The 19883-nt window shown below is 48.5% G+C and overlaps 6 protein-coding genes across 6 annotated transcripts; all 6 read right to left on the bottom strand.

The window, feature by feature from the left end:
• Positions 1-838: 838 nt before the first annotated feature.
• On the bottom strand, positions 839-1795 carry DFJ58DRAFT_663380 (uncharacterized protein; the record flags this gene model as incomplete). Its single annotated transcript, XM_041382358.1, has 4 exons — positions 839-1080; positions 1195-1318; positions 1387-1620; positions 1670-1795. Coding segments are annotated over 4 exons (726 nt in total), but the record flags the coding sequence as incomplete, so codon positions are not given.
• Positions 1796-2549: 754 nt separating this feature from the next.
• Positions 2550-3465, bottom strand: DFJ58DRAFT_730235 (uncharacterized protein; the record flags this gene model as incomplete). The annotated part of the gene is made up of 3 exons (XM_041385860.1): positions 2550-2727; positions 2811-2858; positions 2906-3465. The coding sequence occupies 3 exons, from the start codon at positions 3463-3465 to the stop codon at positions 2550-2552; spliced, it is 786 nt and encodes a 261-aa protein (XP_041241757.1).
• Positions 3466-10099: 6634 nt separating this feature from the next.
• On the bottom strand, positions 10100-11027 carry DFJ58DRAFT_747055 (uncharacterized protein; the record flags this gene model as incomplete). The annotated part of the gene is made up of 3 exons (XM_041387506.1): positions 10100-10229; positions 10280-10655; positions 10709-11027. The coding sequence occupies 3 exons, from the start codon at positions 11025-11027 to the stop codon at positions 10100-10102; spliced, it is 825 nt and encodes a 274-aa protein (XP_041241756.1).
• Positions 11028-12142: 1115 nt separating this feature from the next.
• Positions 12143-13383, bottom strand: DFJ58DRAFT_798050 (uncharacterized protein). The gene is given in 5 exon segments (XM_041390662.1): positions 12143-12262; positions 12395-12631; positions 12682-13055; positions 13097-13099; positions 13112-13383. The coding sequence occupies 4 exon segments, from the start codon at positions 13301-13303 to the stop codon at positions 12502-12504; spliced, it is 699 nt and encodes a 232-aa protein (XP_041241755.1). The 5' UTR covers positions 13304-13383; the 3' UTR covers positions 12143-12262; positions 12395-12501.
• Positions 13384-15423: 2040 nt separating this feature from the next.
• On the bottom strand, positions 15424-16107 carry DFJ58DRAFT_798048 (uncharacterized protein; the record flags this gene model as incomplete). The annotated part of the gene is made up of 4 exons (XM_041390661.1): positions 16034-16107; positions 15746-15992; positions 15483-15657; positions 15424-15460 (listed from the first exon to the last, which is right to left on the bottom strand). Coding segments are annotated over exons 1-2 (286 nt in total), but the record flags the coding sequence as incomplete, so codon positions are not given.
• Positions 16108-16391: 284 nt separating this feature from the next.
• DFJ58DRAFT_843237 (uncharacterized protein) lies at positions 16392-19861 on the bottom strand (the record flags this gene model as incomplete). The annotated part of the gene is made up of 16 exons (XM_041392935.1): positions 16392-16523; positions 16567-16791; positions 16853-16917; positions 16964-17007; positions 17127-17280; positions 17330-17678; positions 17736-17904; positions 17994-18219; positions 18277-18548; positions 18612-18788; positions 18841-18955; positions 19011-19074; positions 19145-19200; positions 19287-19362; positions 19576-19790; positions 19813-19861. The coding sequence occupies 16 exons, from the start codon at positions 19859-19861 to the stop codon at positions 16392-16394; spliced, it is 2388 nt and encodes a 795-aa protein (XP_041241753.1).
• Between the last annotated feature and the right edge of the window lie 22 nt (positions 19862-19883).

Genomic DNA, 19883 nt, shown 5'->3' with positions numbered 1-19883 from the left:
GTGTCAATCTGCTATATGATTGACGGCAGTAGCGATTCGAAGATGGGCCGCCTGGTAAGGCCAAACTTGATCATCAATTCATCCGCACTGGATATACAGATGAGAATTTGGTGTTAGCAGAGGTTCCGGTTGCTAGCGGTGAACTTATGTAGTGATGGGTTTGATGAGCGATGGATTCCTGAATGTGAGTGCAGCTATTGGCCTTATGTGAGAGCATGTAACGACGGACAAGGCATGCCATTCCATCAGAGGTCCGGCTGCGCGCATGCATTGTGGGTCGTGTTGAAGTGTATGCATCGGTGCTTCCTCATAGCGGACTGAGAAGCTGGACAGAGGGACGTCGTTGTTGCGGTCGTCTGTGATAGTTCAAGCTCCCATTGCAGTGAGTACACTCAAGGTGGCTAAAATATGAAAAAAACAGGGTAGGACGAAATGTGTAATCCATTGTGTTCACCGTACAGTTCAACATGTAATCGCGATATCCATGAGGAAGGCGGTGAGATCTGAGAACGAGAGCACCATAAAAACGATGCGTATAAGGATGGTATGAGCTGTGAGGTATGAACAAATAGCTGGAAGGAAAAGGCACCGGGCAAGAGCAAGTGAACGGACGATGAAATTGACGCAATGCGAAGAGTAGGGGCTAAAATGAGCGATTCCGGTACGATAGATGTCAGAGGGTGATATTTGGACGCAGACTCGGATGCATCAGGGTATCACAACTGGCGTCCTCGTCAAGGAGCTCTTTGATAGTTAATTTCTGGAGACTCGGCAGGAAGAGTGCAAGGGCTACAAATTGAGTTCCATAAATTTGCACTGAACTCGTGATAAATGTGTGTCAATGTGAATCTTCGTATATGAGACTAGGGGAAACAGACTGACTCACGCAGTTTTTGGAGGGCGTTAATCCAGCAGCAGCCTGGTCCGCTGTCAGACCTTCATCCGCCGACTCAATCGCTCTAGTAATAGCCGGCTTCGTCTTGTTTTCTTCTTCAAAACCAGGTGTATACATTGTCGGAAGGAAGATGTGAGTATTGATTCCATAGAGCTTCGATTCTGAATGCAACGAATCAGCCAGTCCTACCAAGCCGTATCACCAGTATCACCAAAAAAAACCAGGAGTAGAGTCCTACCAAGCCGTATCACCAGTATCACCAAAAAAAACCAGGAGTAGAGTAGACAGTCGTTACTTACCACGCAGGGCATGCTTTGCTGGCGAATACGAAGAATATCCAATCAGAGACATATATCCAAGTGTCGAAGACACCAGTACAATTTTCCCCTTCTTATTCTCGCGTACCATTCGTTTAGTAGCAGCCTGTTTATTGTTCGCTCAATGACATGTTCTCGTCCGTGATCTGAAATAGAGTTGAACAGTCGACTCACGAATGCAGTCCATGCCTGTATCCAGTACACATTCTCCATTTCGCGCGAGAGGTCCTCTGGCTGCATTTCAAGAAGGTACATCGGTTTTGCAGCACCTGCGCATGCGAAAACGGCATCTGGGACTTGACCGTCGTGTGCATCGCTAGCAGCTTGAAGAGCAGCTGAAGATTCTTCTGCGGTGTTGAGGGAGAAGGAAAAGGCTTTGAATACTTGGTCTGGGCTTTGGCGATTGGCCTGTGTATGGCATTCAAAACGAACAGCGGGTTTGATCACAGACACGAACCTCGAGTTCTTTCAAAGCATCATTGAGTTTGCTTTTGTTTCTTGCTACTATAGAAATGTGGGCACCTTTCCGCGCGACGAGTTTCGCGAGTGCAAGACCTTGACTGCCGCCTGTGGTATACACGTGCTAGGACCATGCGTGTGAATCACTAAATAATCGAAGAAGACCTTTTGGCTCATACATTGAAATGACGAGTGCCTTCGGGCAGATGTCAGAGCGAACAGCACAAAATTACAAATGAGTACAAGATATTGAAACAAACCAACAGAAACAATGGCGCTTGCAGAACTGGTCCAGAAAGAGATACGAAAGATGGAATAGATTTTCCACAGATCGGGAAAAGCTCTGGGGATCGATGACGAAGCGGAAGAGGTTGACAGGACCCGAATCGTTCAAGATAAGCCTGATCTGAATCGCGCCTTCAATAGCATAATCTTGTGAATGAAAGAAGACCTACCTCGCTGACACGCAAACGAAGCCAAATGTCACATTGCATTTTGCTGGCCGTCCCTCGCTACATAATGCCAACCTGTCAGGTCTGGCGCCAGCTCGTTCTGAGCCTAAATTGGTACCACACGCATGACTGGGATGATCAGAGTTTGATTTAAGGAACATTGCACAGCGATGCACTCACCTAGAACCTGGCCATTTGGTGGTCTGTGAACAAGTCCCATACACTGAAACAGTAGGCCGACACCTGACACAACTGAAGGGGAGTAAAGAAACAGGAAAGTAAATCGCGAGCGAGCGTGCACACAAGCGCTTGTGCGTTTGCAACCCGACATATGCGTACTCACCACGAGAGTAAAGGGGCGCGCTTAAGGAGACAAGCAAGTTGTTTGGGGAGAAAACCGGAGAAAGCCAGGAGCATGGGCACAGCTTAGACGCATGGACCTGCAGCCTTCTCGAACATGTGCGAGTTATAAAACACATCCACCTCCCGCCAATGAGATTCTGCAAGAATGCCTTCTTGTTCAACGACGCTTCGCAACTCCTCGAGACGCGCAAACCTCAATTTAATCATCTTTTGGGCGACAACTTGGGAGTCCGTGATCACACTTGAGTGAGGTGTAGTTATGATATAGAGGCAGTGAGATTTGCCTAGTGCGCTGCTTTATGGGAGAGTAGATACGATACTTACCTCCCAGTCGCCCCAGAACACGCATCTCTCGCTTTCAACATAACAACTCTAACATCACATCAGCACTTGCACTATCCAAAATCCTTCTCACAGACGGTGTCCGAATAATACCCGAGCCAACAACGACAAAGTCAGTATGCGTCGGCAACGTGAGTGACGATGGGTGAGGGTGGGTAGGACCAGAATAAGTGGCTGGAGTTTGGGAGTGGCAGCCCTGGGAAAAGTGCTGGATGCACGTTTGGAGTGTTTGGATGGTGTGGATGTTGTCAAGGAATTCAGTCAACGCCAGGCGGATGAGGGAGCGCGTCGCCCATCGCGGGAAGGAAGGAACCAACGCGGTCGTGGCGCACTTGCAGTTCATCATGTTCTCTGATTTCCTTGCAAGTTCGGTACTGTTCGCCCTCCATAGCTCGATACTTATATGTTGCGGACTCTGTCGTATACACCAAGTCTGTGGCCTGTGTGTATCCACGTCATCATCAACATCGTCACCAACCAAGTAAACCGACTTACCTAACTGCGCGTCGGAAGCTTCTGTCATCGTAGGACTTGGTATCCGAAGGTTAACAATGTCATACTCGCGGTAGAGTGCACCTGCCTTGAGCACTTCTTCTGGAGCATCGGTGCCTTGGTAAGCATTGCTCTCGAAAGACATTGGGAGAAAAAGGACATGCAGCACAGATTTCGTAGCAGATGTCGTGGAGTTTGTAAGAAGGCGGAAGAGGGGACGTGCACCTGAGGAATAGTCAGTATCTTGGTATTCGAGTCAAATGGAGAATGGTGTCGAATGTAGTCCTCCAACTGCGTTAATGGCGGTGCAATGGTATCTGATCTAGAGAGCCCAGGACCTGCGGATACGGCAATGATGTTGGACTTTTGCACGCTGACGCTGACGACGTGGATGGTGGAGTTGTCTGTCTTGAGTACCTGCCCGACTGACGTGAGTGCATCTAGGACACACTGGAGGTGGCGGGTAGAGGCAACTATTCGAAGAGAGCGTCGGCCTTCTTGGTGGAAAAGTGGATGTGGCTTGGAAGTTAAGGTGCGGTGGTTGCATGACGTTGATGATGCGTACTATGTCGCGCTCGATGCAGCCATGGGTGATACGAGGAGAATATTAATGGTATATTTTGTCTTGGTGCAGCAGGATCCTGACAACCGACCGTGCGAACTTTGCTGGCTGCTGCCGGTACAAAGATGATAGAGACTCTAGATCAGTAGCTTTACTCCCTATTTACTCTACTCATTTCGGTCACGAGGTTGGGCGCTGGGCTTTGGGCTGATTGGCCGATGCTATTTTTGTCACAATCATCTCGAGTTGGATTCACCGAACGCGGTCGAAATTCCAATGCTTATAATTATTGCTTGCAACAAATATTGCCTCGAGGCGGGACTCTTATCTTACTTTGCTTCAACTGTACATTATTCACAATGACCAAAGGCAAATCATCGAAGGGTTCAAATCAACAAACCCAGAAATCGAGCAAAGCAACAGCTGGTGAAAGTTCGGTACGTGCACTGAAGTCACTGACATTGACCCATCCTTCGTCTAGCACCGACCCCGTGGTAGAGTTGGTCCGTTATACTCATTTCGGTCACGAGGTTGGGCAAATATTGGGCATTAGGCGCTTGAATTATATCAGAAGAACGCGGTCGAAATTCAAATGCTTATCGTTTAACGCTTGCAACAAATATTGCCTCGAGGCGTTAATGGCCTGTTATTTTATTTTAGGTATACTCATTTCGGTCACAAGGTTGAGCATTGGGCGTTGGGCGTCTGGATAAGCACTGCCGAGGCTATCTTTGTCACAATCACCTTCGACGATCCACCGCATGTCAGAAGAACGCGGTCGAAATTCAAATCCAAATACTTATCGTTTAACGCTTGCAACAAATATTGCCTCGAGGCGTATACTTATAAATAATGATGTGGGTCTCTAGTAACTTACTTCGCTTCAACCGCTATTTACAATGACCAAAGGCAATTCATCGAGGGATTCGATTCAACAAACCCGCACATCTAGCGAAGCAACAGCTCCTGGAGGCTCGGTACGTGGCTTATCAGCATCACTTAGCCCATTCCACTCCAAACACTGACATTAACACATTCTTCGTCTAGCACCGACCCCGTGGCAGAGTTGGTCGGTTTCTGAAGAAGGTTAAGGACAAGTTAAGGATCTCGGTAAGTCCACGACCATGCGTAATGAGTGTCCTAGAATGTGACTAATATTACCATAAGCGCTCGAAGGATTCTCGCAGTCGCAGCCCCGTTCCCCCGAATGTTAATCATGAAGGTGCCTCATCGACCTCGGTACGTTCTCATACTTGCCCTCCAGTCTCTGCGCTCTTTCTAAATCCTGATGGTCCCGCGAGTTCAGGCGGCTTCATCTGCTGTGGAAGTGACTGATACCCAATCGGAACTTCGGGATGCACAAGAGTCTACAAAGCGCATGCATCCGCTTGCGGGACCTGTGATTACTGTGGCGTCTGTTGGCCAAGGCGGAGAAGAGGATCTCGATGCTGTTGACATTTTCCAGGACACATATCTCGAACCCCTCAGAATATTTGACAATGTTATCGGCAAGATCGCAGATGTATGGATCTTCCTCTCGATCGTAACCGAACTAATCACATCCCACAGTTACATCCATATGCAAAGATGGCACTAGGCGTGTTGTCTTGCGCCGCCAAAGTATGTTTTCTCTCTATCTCCTGCTATCTCCCACCGCTCAGCAATCATTGGTACAGATTATTCTAGCCCAAGCGGATCGCGACGCAGCGGTATTCAAACTTCTCAAGAAGATATGTGATGTTTACAGCTTGATAACACAAGACGACATGCTTGGACAACTCTCGTCGATGCGCATCATCCTTGGCAAGATTTCTCAGCAGACCCGTGAATGTGCCCATTTTATCAAAAATTATTCGGAGACCAAGGACTTTTGTGAGTCTTAACAAGCTGTTGCGCTCTGTACCGTCTCGAGCTTCTACCATCATCACAGGGGACAGACTTAGAAAGAATATTATCTCGGAAACGAAAGATACGATCCAAAAGTACAATGACGTATTCGATAGCCTCATGCAAAACTTCCGGGACCAAGTTGCTCGCGACGTAGCCATAGGCGTCCACGACATAAGCACACACGTCCGCGACATAGCCACACACGTCCACCGGATGGGTAAGGGTCGGACCTCCTTGTGACTTGACATATACTCATATCTTTTCAGAAGAAACATTGGACCTCAGCGGTATGACTTATGCAGATGGCGCGGGACTAGATACCGGAAAAGAATGCCTCGAAGGGACCCGCACGGAAATCCTTTCCCAGATCACGGAATGGGTCAACAGCACTGGGGACAACGTTCCGCGCGTGCTGTGGCTATCCGGCCCTGCAGGCAAGGGCAAATCGGCCATCGCCCACACCGTTGCTAAGTGGGTCAATGACGTGGGAGGGCTTGGTGCGTGTTACTGTTTTGACCGCCAGCGAGAAGCAGATCGTCGCCATGAAAAGATCTTTTCCACGATCGCGCTCGACCTGGCTGACCGTGATCCGGAGATGAGGCGGGCATTGGCAGATGCAGTCAAGACCGCAAATTCGCTCAAGAAGACAGCGGATATCATCCAGCAGTGGCAGAAACTTCTTATCGAACCACTGAAGAAGTCATCTGGGTCGACTGGGGAACCCATCGTGATCGTGGTCGATGCACTGGACGAGAGCGGTGGAGTAGAGACACGGAAAGACCTCCTCGGCATTCTAGCTGGAAAACATCACAACCCCGCTGTTCCCAAAATCACAGACCTTCCTGGCAACTGCCGCTTCATCGTCACCTCCCGCCCTCTTGATGACATCAACAACGAGTTTCGTGGTGTTCAGCATATTCGACCGATGACGATGGATAATATTCCACGAGCAGATGCAGAGCGCGACATCCGTGCTTACGCATCCAAGGCGTTGGAAGGGCTCAATTTCCATGACAGAGAGTTCGCAGTCCTCGCTGAGAAAGCTGATGGACTTTTCGAGTGGGCGCGTCTCGCTTGCAGATACATCAAAGAGTCCCATGCTGGGCTATCTCCAACGGAGTGCTACGAGGCAGTGGTGTCACGCGATCCTGCTGAGAGAAGCCCTCTATTGCACGACATGTATCGCCTCATTTTAAAGGATATCATCCCTGGGGATACATCTCCGCATTCACAAAAACTGCGATCGATTGCGTTAGCGAGATTTCGCTCAGTGATGGGACAAATACTAGGCACAGCTGAACCCCTTCCTTTAGCTTCCCTGAACGCCATGAGGCATCATTTTCCAAAGCAAGGGGACCATTTTGACGTGAAGCTCATGACAAACTGCATGGGTTCCCTCCTTAGCGGCACCACCAGCCCAGATTCTCCAATCCGACCCCTTCACGCATCCTTCCACGATTTCCTGACGGACAAATCATCTAGTGGAGAGTTTTTCATCGACATATCAAAGGCGCAACACGACCTTGCATTCTCGTCGCTTCGAGTGATGGAACACAGTCTTCGCTTCAACATCTGTGATTTAAAGTCGTCGTATCTACCTAATAGTGAAGATCCCGGTCTACAAGAACGAGTGCAAAAATGCATCCCCTTACATCTGTCATATTCATCTCGATTTTGGACGTCACACGTACGAACCACAGCCTTTGACGAGGAACTCGCGGAAGAAGTGAAATTGTTATTCGACCACGAGCGGGTGTTTTTCTGGCTCGAGTCACTCGCCCTAACCAAAGCGCTCAGCGGTGCAGTCGGTGCCCTTCCGCCCATTGCCCAGTGGCTAAAGGTGAGCACATTGCTACCAAGTACCAGATAAAGCGCTCATGCGCAACCACAGGGCCATCCTAAATTCAAGGATGTCTCGTCGACTGCAATGGACGTACAGAGGTTCATTCAAGTCTTCGGCGGGATGATTTTGCACAGCACGCCACACCTGTACGTATCAGCACTCCCATTCTCGCCTGCCAACTCTCCGTTATCGAGAAGGTTTTCTGCACGGTTTCCGAATACTCTTCGTGTAGCATGTGGACGTGATATGAATTGGCCAGCTGTTCAGGCCGTGCTCAAGGGGCACACTGGCTCAGTAAGGTCGGTCTCGTTCTCGCCGGACGGCACTCGCATCGTCACTGCTTCTTGGGATGACACTGTTCGACTGTGGGATGCAGGGACGGGGGAGCCAGTCGGTGAGCTCTTGCGTGGTCACACTCATTCAGTTTTGTCGGTCTCGTTCTCGCCGGACGGCACTCGCATCGTCACTGGTTCTTACGATAAGACTGTTCGGCTGTGGGATGCGGGGACGGGGGAGCCAGTCGGGGAGCCCTTGCGGGGGCACACTCATTCAGTAAACTCGGTCTCATTCTCGCCGGACGGCACTCGCATCATCACTGGTTCGCACGATAAGACTGTTCGGTTGTGGGATGCAGGGACGAGGGAGCCAGTCGGTGAGCCCTTGCGGGGGCACACTGATGCAGTAACCTCGGTCTCGTTCTCGCCGGACAGCACTCGCATTGTCACTGGTTCGCACGATAAGACTGTTCGGCTGTGGGATGCAGGGACGGGGGAGCCAGTCGGTGAGTCCTTGCGGGGGCACACTCATTCAGTAACCTCGGTCTCGTTCTCGCCGGACGGCACTCGCATCGTCACTGGTTCGCACGATAAGACTGTTCGGCTGTGGGATGCGGGGACGGGGGAGCCAGTCGGTGAGTCCTTGCGGGGGCACACTGATTCAGTAATCTCGGTCTCGTTCTCGCCGGATGGCACTCGCATCGTCACTGGTTCTTATGATAAGACTGTTCGGCTGTGGGATGCAGGGACGGGGGAGCCAGTCGGTGAGCCCTTGCGGGGGCACGTTGATCCAGTAATCTCGGTCTCATTCTCGCCGGACGGCACTCGCATCGTCACTGGTTCAATGGATAGCACTGTTCGGCTGTGGGATCCAGTGATGAGCCAACCGTCACAACAGTGCGCTGTGTCATATCCTTCAGCATTATCAGATGAACATCGCACGATCGAGGCCACGGCTGCCATCACATTGAACATTTGGAACAATCACCCCATTCGCTTCTCGTCCAACTCTATCCATGCACTCTGCAACACCTCAGAGCTGACGGAGGGAGCATCCCATGACGACCGCGGTTCGACCCCCTTTTTACTGAATCGTGACAGTGGATGGATGATAGGACCCAAACGTCGCCTATTATTCTGGGTACCACCGGCTTCTCGAAACCCATTCTATAGCCCTGCAACTGCATTAGTGATACCCAGAGGAGGTCCTGAGCTTGATTTGAGCCGCATGGCACACGGACAACACTGGCAAAAGTGCCGAGAGGAGTGAGTGTCTTCAAAGCCCTTTTCGTTCCTCGCAGATACTAAAATCAACAGTTGCAGATCTTAGTACCAATGAAGATCGCAGCAATGGAACCATTATTGAAATTTCAGATACAAATTAGATGTGACTGAGTGTACAGTGGATCATACTTCGTATTCTATTCAATGCCCGAGTTTAGGATCGTCCATGCAAATCGGCGGAAACATTAGAGCAGGGAAGCATGATAGCACTTGGCAGGTTGTGTATTTCGAATCCAAGTCCTGTCTTTCCGTATTCGTTCTTCGTCTTTTTTTTTTTAATGCCCAAGTCTGACAACTTTCTCTTCCTGCGCCTGGGTCGATCTTTTTCATATTTGACCTTTATCACTGCCTACTCTCCATGTTCTCCCGATAGCCTGACTCCCCTGCCCGACTTATATACGACCTGCAATACTTTTGCGCGTGTTTTGCTTCGCTAGGATTTTTTTTGGGTTCGATTCGAGTTCAAACCCCCCAAAACCGAACCTTTTGCGAGGGTCCGGTTCTGTGTTCGATGATTTTGTTGAACCAGACCGCGGCAGCACTACTTGAAGAATGCATGGATAGTGTCATGATAGCCACGATACGTCCACGAGGATTGGGCAAAATTTCGAAGAGTGAAATCGGCAAAGTACAAATACATATTCAGGGACGTGGAGGAGAACAAGATTCGGAGAGCGCACGAACCTACACATACATGAACGTTTGAACACTCGGATGCACAGTGGACGTCTTCGATCGTTGTTTCTTCCTCGATCACATTCTCCCGTCTTTAGTTTCTTTTTGTAGGTATCTTGTTCTCTTGCAAGCTTCATCAAGAAACCCCTCCGCTACACATTTAGGCTAAGTAATTCGTAATAATAAAATGGCATATAGATACAGCAAAAAACGCGGTACGAGTTATTAACGCTACTTGACAATACATATTCTAATCATAGAATACCAGAGCTCTCAGCTCGATGGATTCCCGAGGCGGTGTTCCCTCTGGAGTGTTCGGGTCTTGGAACCCGGTATGAGGGGTCAACCTCGCGACACTGCCATCTTGTATCGAATCGGAGCTGAGATCCTTTTAGCACAACGGAAAGCACCCTAGAGTGACTTCACTCACATTTTGATAAGAATAAACTCTTCTGGGGTCATTGCCTTCATGTATTTCCACTGGTGGTTTGGGTTGTATTTCACCCCAAATGTCTCACCCTCGCGGTCAGGGTATATAAGACCGACGGGCACCAAGTCTTTCTCGAAATCGACGCTGCGGAAGTCGCATAGCGCAAGTGGCCAATCTACAGCTGCATGCGATATAGGACGCCAAAGGTTTATGATCTGGAAGTGTCTGCGAAGGAGGGAAGGAGCTTCTGATGGCGGGAGATGCTTATGAATACGACCAATAGCCGCCGTAAGCGTTTGGTCCACATGAACCTCAGTGACTGGTCGACGTCTCCCTGGGTTATCACCTAGCTCGCCTGAGGGGCGGTAGCGAACAGCTGTGACATGAATTAGGGATCAAGACGTCGTTTCAAATTGGTGGTCAACCCACTGTGATCGAAGATGACGATTTTGGCTGCTCCCGTATACCTCTTGATGAGATCAATGCCCTCAGGGTAGTATTCGCGCTCAATCTCATCATCATTCAAGAAGCTAGTATGCTTTGCCGCTTCTCGCCCAAACTGAAATCCTGAAGTGTCAAGCCTGTGAAGGTCCTCCTTCCCGCGCACGTCTTCAATTCGCATATCATGCGGCTCTAGGGTGTAGTTGCGGGTTCCCGCGGCCCTATCTGCGTTGACTATTTCGTAAAGCCGAGAGGCGTCAAGTGGACAGGTGAAGTAGTTGAGGGTGCCGATGGTGTCAGAAGCCATGGTTATTCTGTTGATGCTAGATGTAAAGCGGAATGGAAACGTCCTTAGTCTCAAGAGCAAGTTATACCCTACTTATATGCCTTCAAATGCCGAGGAAGCCACTCAGCTTATCTATCCATATCACATTTTCAATTCCACTGATTGTTATTGTGGATGAAAATTTATCAGAAGCAAAATGCGGCCAAAATGCGGGATATCCAAAGTCAGAGCTTCTTACCTTAATTACCAAGGCTCTCCCACCAAAGATCATCTAGTATGCAGATGATGTGCACAGCAGCAATCATTATTGATGATGTGCACAGCAGCAATCATTATTGATGATGAGTCGCCATTTGGCGTTGAAAACAGGCGACATAAGTCACCCCTATAGGGACTACCGGTGAAGCCTGGAAATTATTATTAAATATGTCCTCAAGGTCGAAGAAGACAGGATCTGACCAAAGGCATGATAATTTATCACAGAAGGCCGAGCATGGATGGTCCATATCTGCCACAATATTTGTGAAAAGTGAAATCAGCCAAGCTGGATTGAGATTGATCAAGTTGTAGGTGCGAACGGGGCGCACAGTACTAGTCCAACTGGGAGCCATAAATGAAGAGTCGTTTGCAGAATCCAGATGGTATGGAGCACAAAGAGGAAGTCGCTCAGCATCGACACCGTGGAGCCCTATAGCTAAGCCTGAGTTGAGCGTGGAGTTTTGAGGAGTGCTCGGTCCAACATTCAGAGACGCGGAGGAGAACACGACTCAGAAAGCGCGCGCATATATAAAGCTTTGAAGACTCGGATGGACTAGTGAACCGTAACGTCTGGACGGCGAAATACAAGATACCTGAGAATTACTATCATGATGTAGACCAAATGTAGACTCGAGTTTTGCTCAAGCACACGGCGTCGCAGACACGTGGCGTATTTGATCGGGGTCTTCATCATGATGAGTAGTACTGGAGCAGTAAGTACTATGTGTCTCGATGCTGGACTCTTCTGTATGGTTAGCTGCTCAAGCAGAGTCAAGCTGAAGCTTCGAAGCTTGAAGCGCTGACACATCTTGGCTGACTAATCTTTTGGAATCGCCCATGATGGAGAACCTCTACTCCAAGTTTAACCCCGATAAAAACGACTGGCAACACCCTCGACATCGCCTTCCATTACTGCTGTTTCTTCTTCTGTTACATCCTAACTTTACACTTTCATGTATTTGCTTCTTCTATATCGTTCGTTTCATCTGCCTCTTTTCTTCGACCGATCTTTCTTCTCCGATCACATCCTCCCGTCTTTCTGCGTCTCGTTGCGTTGCATCTTTCCCCTGGAGCTTCTTCTTGTGTGCATCTTTGTCTCTTGCAAGCTTCGTCAGGAAACGCATTTGCTACTAAGCACGTCAAACTTTCTCTGATTCATGATAATTCGATAAAATGGGACATAGATACAGCAAATAAACGCGGTATGAGTTATCAACGCCAGTTGATAATACGTGTTCTAATCATAGAATACCAGAGCTCTCAGCTCGATGGATTCCCGAAGCGGTGTTCCCTCTGGAGTGTTCGGGTCTTGGAACCCAGTATGAGGGGTCAACCTCGCGACACTGCCATCTAGTATTGAGTCAAAGCTGACACCCTTTTAGCACGACGGAAAGCTCTCCCAAGTTACTTCGCTCACCATTTGATAAGAACAAACTCTTCTGGGGTCATGGCCTTCATGTATTTCCACTGGTGGTTTGCGTTGTATTTGACCCCAAGTGTCTCACCCTCGCGGTCAGGGTATATAAGAGCGACAGGCACCAAGTCTTTCTCCACATCAATACTGCGGAAGTCGCATAGTGCAAGCGGCCAATCTACAGCTGCATGCGATATAGGACGCCAAAGGTTCATGATTTGGAAGCGTTTGCGAAGGAGAGACGGAGCTTCTGTTGGCGGGAGATGTCTATTAACACGAGCAATAGACGACACAGTCGTTTGGTCCACATGAACCAGGGGGACTGGTTGACGTTTCTGTGGGCTGTCATCTGGCTCGCCTGGGCGACGGCGACGAATAGCTATGACATGGATTGAGCGTCAAGACGTCGTTTCAAATTGGTAGTCAACTCACTGTGATCGAAGATGACGATTTTGGTTGCTCCCGTAACCCTCTTGATGAGATCAATGCTCTCAGGATAGTATTCGCGCTCAATCTCAGCATCGTTCAAGAAGCTGGTATGCTTTGCCGCTTCTCGCCCGTACTGAAATCCAGCATTGTCAAGCTTGTAGAGTTCCTCCTTCCCGCGCAAGTTCTCAATTTTCATCTCATGCGCCTCCTCGTCCCAGTTACGGGCGCGCTTTCCCGTGACGCTATCTGCGTCGATGTTATGGTACGGCCGAGAGCCGTCAGGTGGAGCGAGCATGTAAGTGAGGTTCGCGACGGTGTCAGAAGCCATAGTTCGTTGGTGCTGGATGTAAACCGGAATCGAAACGTCCTTGGTATCTCGAGCAAGTTATACGCTACTTATGTATGTCTCTAAAGCCGCTTGGCTTACATATCACATTATCAATTCTCCTGGCCCAGCGGCTGATTGTTAATGTGGATGAAAATATTCCATAAGCATGACGACCGGCGTAACATTGGAATGAATGAGATCCAACGTCGTAGAGCCTCTTACCTCAACCAGTACTTATTGGGGCGAGAAGAATGATCGATTTAAACACTAGCCAGGTGAAATTGACGTGGCGATGCATCTATGACATGATGATGATGTCATGGATGCTCAATATCACTTAGATTCGTGATCTGTTTGAACACCTCATTTGAATTGCGGTACCAAAGGCGAGTTTCAAACTTGCTTCACCCTCACACAGTCGCATTTCCAACTACCAGCGACAACCTCCAGGGTGCCAGTTCAAAGTTGCTGTCATCGATGCATAGACTGGCTCATTCCGCGGTTCTCTTTCACACTTCCGCATCTTGGACACACTCCCTAGTATTCAACTTACCGTCTCCTCCTCGACTGCGCACTGGATGCCTTGTGATTTGTAGGGGTGATGGGCGATGGGTCCTAGCACTTACAAGTGCTAAGTTTTAATATGATATGTGCCGTTAAATGTGTTTGAGATGTTGCAGTTATACGATCCAAGCTTCCGGTATTCGACACGCATACTAGTAGGTAATGTGGACCTAGAATTCTCGGGCTCAACATCAAAGAAACCCCCAGTGACGTTGTGAATTCATAAGGTGGTTCGTACCTGGCCAGGGGCAAAAAAAAGGTGCTGAAGTATCCACGTGTCTGCAACGTTGTGTGTATGGGTAGGTACTCGTAACACTTTGTTTTGATAGAATGGTCTCCCTAAAAGTTCATGTATTGAAAGCGAAACCGACGAGCGAGCAACGATATGTAACACAAGTTCAACGATTTCTCGGCCGTCGCTGGGTGGGAAATGGAAAACAGATTGACACTATTGTATAGGTCATGGCTATGAGCCGAGAAGCGAAGAGAAACAAATTAAATTAGATGAATGGAAGGATTTAGGGTGCAATGCAGTTGCCAGTCAGAGGGGGTGTGTTAGGGTATATACTATATGCCGCAAGGCGGCACCCAACGCCAATAGCTGTCACATATAGAAATTCATCGCTCATCAAATTCATTGCCGCTAACCGGAACCTCTTGGTAACACCTCTGTATCTCCAACGCAGATGAATCGATGCTTGGCTTTACCAGGGGGTCTATCTTTGAATCGCTACCACCGTCAGTCATATAACACCCTAGTATTGACACGAGGAGATCTCACCTTTACACCTCTGAACGCATCAAAAGAATACCTTGCCCGTATTACTTCATGGTTTCGCTTGCGGAGTCATAGCCATGGCTTCCGCGTCAGCTCTGCGAAATCGATTCTGATACAATCAATAACTTTGAAGGGTCACAGAGAGTGGAAATCCTACTTTCCAGATGACCAGCGAATAATCGGTGGATCTGATGATAAGACTGCTCGGCAATGGGATCGGAAGATGAGCAAGGAGACTGGGAAAGCGCGGGATGTTTGCGAGGGAATATAGGTGCGGTGGTAGTATCAAGGGATGGACGATTGGTTATCACTGGTGGTGGAGATGACGATCGCGGGGAGCTGAAAACCTGTGAGGTTGAAACAAGGATTATCACTGTAAAGCATTTGGAGGTCACTCAAAGAAGATCAGCTGCATTGATATCTTTTGCGGACAGCACGCTGCTAACGAGCGTGTCAGAAGATAAAACAGCACGGATATGGAACTTGGACGCTGGAGAGGACATGCTGGAGGTGATGGGTGAAAATGACAAATGAAGGGAGCATGGTGGAAAACTTGAAGTGGCGATAATAGAGGTCAAGGAGTATATGAGACACAAGAGGGTGTGACGGCGGCGTAGAAAACATTGATGACGTTGATGTTGGGTAAGTCGCGTTCGGTGGATGCAACAAGGAGAAGAGTGTTAGCAAGACGCCAATGAGCTGCAGGATCCTGGCAACCGATAATGGAACCTAGCTGTTGATACTCGCATGTGCAAAGATAATCAATAGCGTCCGGTCAATGAATAAACGAAAGGCAGCTCTGCATAGCATCAATCTTGGTACTGATCAGAACCCACGAGTTGATGGATGATTATTGAACGATTAGATTCTGTCTTCATTCTAGTACTGGTTCAGAAGTACAAGATACCACCTATAGAGAATTCTGCAGCACACGATTTGAAGTAGTCGGGTTTAAATAACATTATACGCACGGCCAATGCATCCAGTAAATTTCCCGTCTTCCACAAGCTTGCCCTCCATTTCGCGTCCCAGCACCATTTCTACCAGGGCCTTCCCGGATTCTGCAAGATTAATTTTTTGTTCCCCGACGCTTCGTAATTCCTCAAGACGCACCAACCTCAATTTCATCATCCTTTGGGCAACAGCTTGTCCGTGATCACGCTTGAGCGAAGTAAGGTCATGATATCGAGGTGGTGAGATATGTCTGCCGTTTCTACGAGGACATTAGTCCACTGGTTTATGAAAGAGACTTATCTCCCAGTCGCCCCAGAACACGCATCTCTCGTTTCCGACATAACAGCTCTACCATCATGCCCATCAGCACCTGCACTATCCAAAATCCTCTTCACAAACGACATCCCAATAATACCCGAGCTAACAACGACAAAGCCAGCATGCGTCGGGAGCTGGGAAATGTGAGCGGCGATGGGTGAGGGTGGGTAGGACCAGAATGAGAGATTGGATCTTGGAAGTGGGTGCGCTGGATGCACGCTTGGAGGGTTTTGAAGATGTGGAGGTTAGCAAGGAATTCAGTCAGTGATAGGCGGATGAGGCAGCGTGTTGCCCATCGCGGGAAGGAAGGGCCGGTGCGCTTGTGGTGCGCTTGTGGTGCGCTTATGGTGCGCTTGCAGTTTGTCGTGTTTTATGATTTCCTTGCAAGTTCGGTGTTGTTTGCCTTCCATAGCTCGATGAGTTGGTGTCAGTTGCGGACTCGTCGTATGCACCAAGCCCGTGGCCTGCGTGTATCTATCATCAACATCGTCACCAACCAAGTAGCTGACTCACCTACCTGCGCATCGGCAGCGTCTGAGGTTACAGGACTCGTTACCTGCATGTTAAGAACGGCACACTCGCACTTGAGGGAGTGTCGGTGCCTTGGCGAGTACTGCTCTTGGAAGGCATTGGGAGAAAAGGGACATGCAGCACGGATTGCATAGGAGATGTGATGGATTTTGTGAGAAGGTGGAGGAGGGGCTGGGAGAACGTATACCTGGCCGAAAGAATCATCAGGTGTCTAGGTATGAGTCGAGTCAAATGAGAAATGATGCCGAATGTCGATGACGAGTGAAAATGACTATTTGAAGGGAACGCCAGTCTTCTTTCAATTTGTGAAGAAGTGGAAATGTTGGAGGTGCGGCGGCTATGGAAAGCCGGACACTCGTGCTCAAATTTTAAGCAAAAATTACCATATACGGCCATGGCTTCTGCGGGACCGCGGATACCGCTATCGCTAATAAGAAACAAACAATGCAATAATATTATGTGCCATCAACCAAGTGGAAATCAAGATTGCCGTTCGTAGTATACTGTTACAACCAAGCCTTACAGAAATCAACCAATGCAAGTTACCATTCGTCTGGCACGTCCGAGTTGTCGTCATCTGAGAAATCCCACACAACCAAACCTGCATGGTCCAGTCCCACAACACTTTCGTCAATGCCAAGTGTGATGTCAGGCTCATCATCACGGGCAAGACTCTCCAGCTCATGCAAATGCTGGTCAACTACAATAGATATTAGTTCCCTTGTATTTGCGTCAAAAAACGGGCATACCAAGACCAAGACCACCACCCACCCCACCCATGTAGTAGGCACCGTTGCCATCTTCGCGATAGGGCAACTCTTGAAGGTTCTCTATAAGCGGCAAAGTGGTTAATTCTTCCTCTGCCTCATCTAACAACTCAATGTGGCGTGGTATCATCTCGTCATTGGCCTCCACTATGGCGAGTAAGCGCAGGTAGACATCCCAAGTGGTCTGCCGTGTAACTAATGGGCGTCCAAGTTCTGTATAGCAATGTTCCATGAACTCGCTGAATGGCTTTGGAACAAGGTCGAAGACAATATGGGAGGGATCGATGTAGAGATCACGGACGTGGTCTAAGGCTTCCCGTTCGACTTGGATCTGACAAACAAACAAAAGGTAAGAACATGCAGAACAAGCACGGACGGTATTGCTTACTTTAAAGTCTAAGACACCAAAGTTCTCGGGCGATTGGTAGATGATGTCCGGTGCACCATGGGGAAGGATCTTGTTTCGGTCCCGCCATTTTCGAGTGTTATTCACTCGGTCCTGGTAAGCATCTAACTCCCGCTGTAACCAGGGTATAAAAACCCAGTGAAAAAGCATCCTAAATTTAAACCGCCAGTTAGTATCAATGTAAGGACAGACAACTCAAAAAAATGGACGGACAATTGGAGAGTGTTGTTGGTATCATACCAACCGGAAGTGACACCATGGTTGAGAAGTGTCTCGAATCCAGGCGTGAAACGACGCCGCATCTGTGACCACGTTATCTCCAGCATAACGTTTTTCTTCGTCCTCATCCAGCGGTGTTGTAGGCTACCCTGCAAGGCAGGATTGTGCCACTGACGTAGCATAGTGTGAGCGTTAGCGATTCCATAGTTTTCAGACCCAGGGTCGCTCTGGGTCACCATAGGCATGTCTGGTAGGTAGAGGTAAATCAGCGCTATGTTAACAAGACACAGAAAAAATGACTTACGCCCTAGTGTCCCGAGTGTGTCAAGATAATAACTAAGGATCAGCTGTGGGTTCCGGTTCGAGTGCCAGACTCTCATCCACATAATGCACCCTGAGAATGGCTCGATGCCAGTATGGAGGCCAAGACCGTACCTTAGCCACTTGTCGTGTTGGTCAATGGCGAATAAATTGTTCACACCTGCAGCCCAAAATCGCTTCCTGCGAAGGCGATTGGCCTTCCGCTGGCGAATGAGCTCTGGTTTGTATGTACGGAAATAGGATATCACAATACTCCTGTAATATAAGCAGTCATCAATTAAGGTACAACAAGGATACATGAATAAACAAAAAGATCACCTGGGTACACTCATGTTCCATTCATGAAATAGCAAGCTTACAACTTCACGCGCTCTGGCATTTGGATACATCGGACGTAAATGAGTCATAGCGTCATGGATAGTCTCAATGTTATGATTTTGCTGGTGCGTTCTTCGAAGACCCATGCCTTCACGAATCTTGAGAAATTTTGTAAGCCTAAGCACGTCGTCAGAATATAGTTGTAATTGAAAGAAGATTATCAACTCACCCGAGACCATAGTGTGATGTATCGAAATGTTTTTGCAATTCCGCGACAATTTGCCTATCGGTCTGGCGTGCCTTCCAAAGGCGAAGGATGTGTGGCTCAATTACGTCCAACGGTGCTAATTGGATGCGAATTAGGGGTGTCAATTCAAAACAAGAGCAGAGCAGACGTACACGTAGGTTTCCATTGGTTAGGCATTGTGCAAGGTAGTACTAGTGACGGTGTAGCTACTGGTAGCTTCAGTGAGATGCATTCGCGGTATTTAATACTCAGAGATATGAGTCGCACTGCCCACCTTAAAACGTACTGTGCCATAAACTTCGGAGAGCATTGGAGACACGAGCTGCAGTGCTGCCGCACTGCCTAGGACCATGTCTTGACATCAGACCACTATGAAAGCGCTCTGCCCACTTTCAGTAGTCCGAGGACATTGTGACTGCTCAACTCACCGCAAAACCACCAGTGGACAACATTCTGGGGGTTGTAAGGTTGTATATAGAATGGGACCTCTTCAATTGGTATGTTCTATACTATATACAATGCATACACTACTGGTCATCGCTCCGCAGTGCAACTCTCTGCACATCGTTATTGGTATCGTAAAATTGTATATACAGTGTACTACAACTGATCTCTCTGCAGTTCTCTGCAGCACAACTTCCACTTCCAGTATGGCTGGCGTTGGCAGTGGCACAAACAAGGTGTTAACGCATCTCCAAACACCAATAGTGCCAGTACCGATGGGGAAGTGGGTTCCAACACATCTTCGTCTAACGCATCTCCAAACACCAATAGTGCTAGCAACGTTTCCAACACATCTTCGTCTAACGCATCTCCAAACACCAATAGTGCTAACAACGTTTCCAACACATCTTCGTCTAACGCATCTCCAAACACCAATAGCGCACCTCCATCTAATGCGACTCCAAACACCAATAGTGCTAGCAATGTTTCTAATAAGTACATACAATGTACTATAACTGATCTCTCTGCAGCTCTCTGCAGCACAACTTCCGGTGAACATTGTTCCGGATCTTTGGTATGTT

Source organism: Suillus subalutaceus, assembly GCF_016647625.1.
Source record: "Suillus subalutaceus strain FC151 chromosome Unknown DFJ58scaffold_85, whole genome shotgun sequence".
Classification (NCBI taxonomy): domain Eukaryota; kingdom Fungi; phylum Basidiomycota; class Agaricomycetes; order Boletales; family Suillaceae; genus Suillus; species Suillus subalutaceus.
Note: the sequence above shows the minus strand (reverse complement) of the source record. Positions and strands in the feature narration are given on the sequence as shown.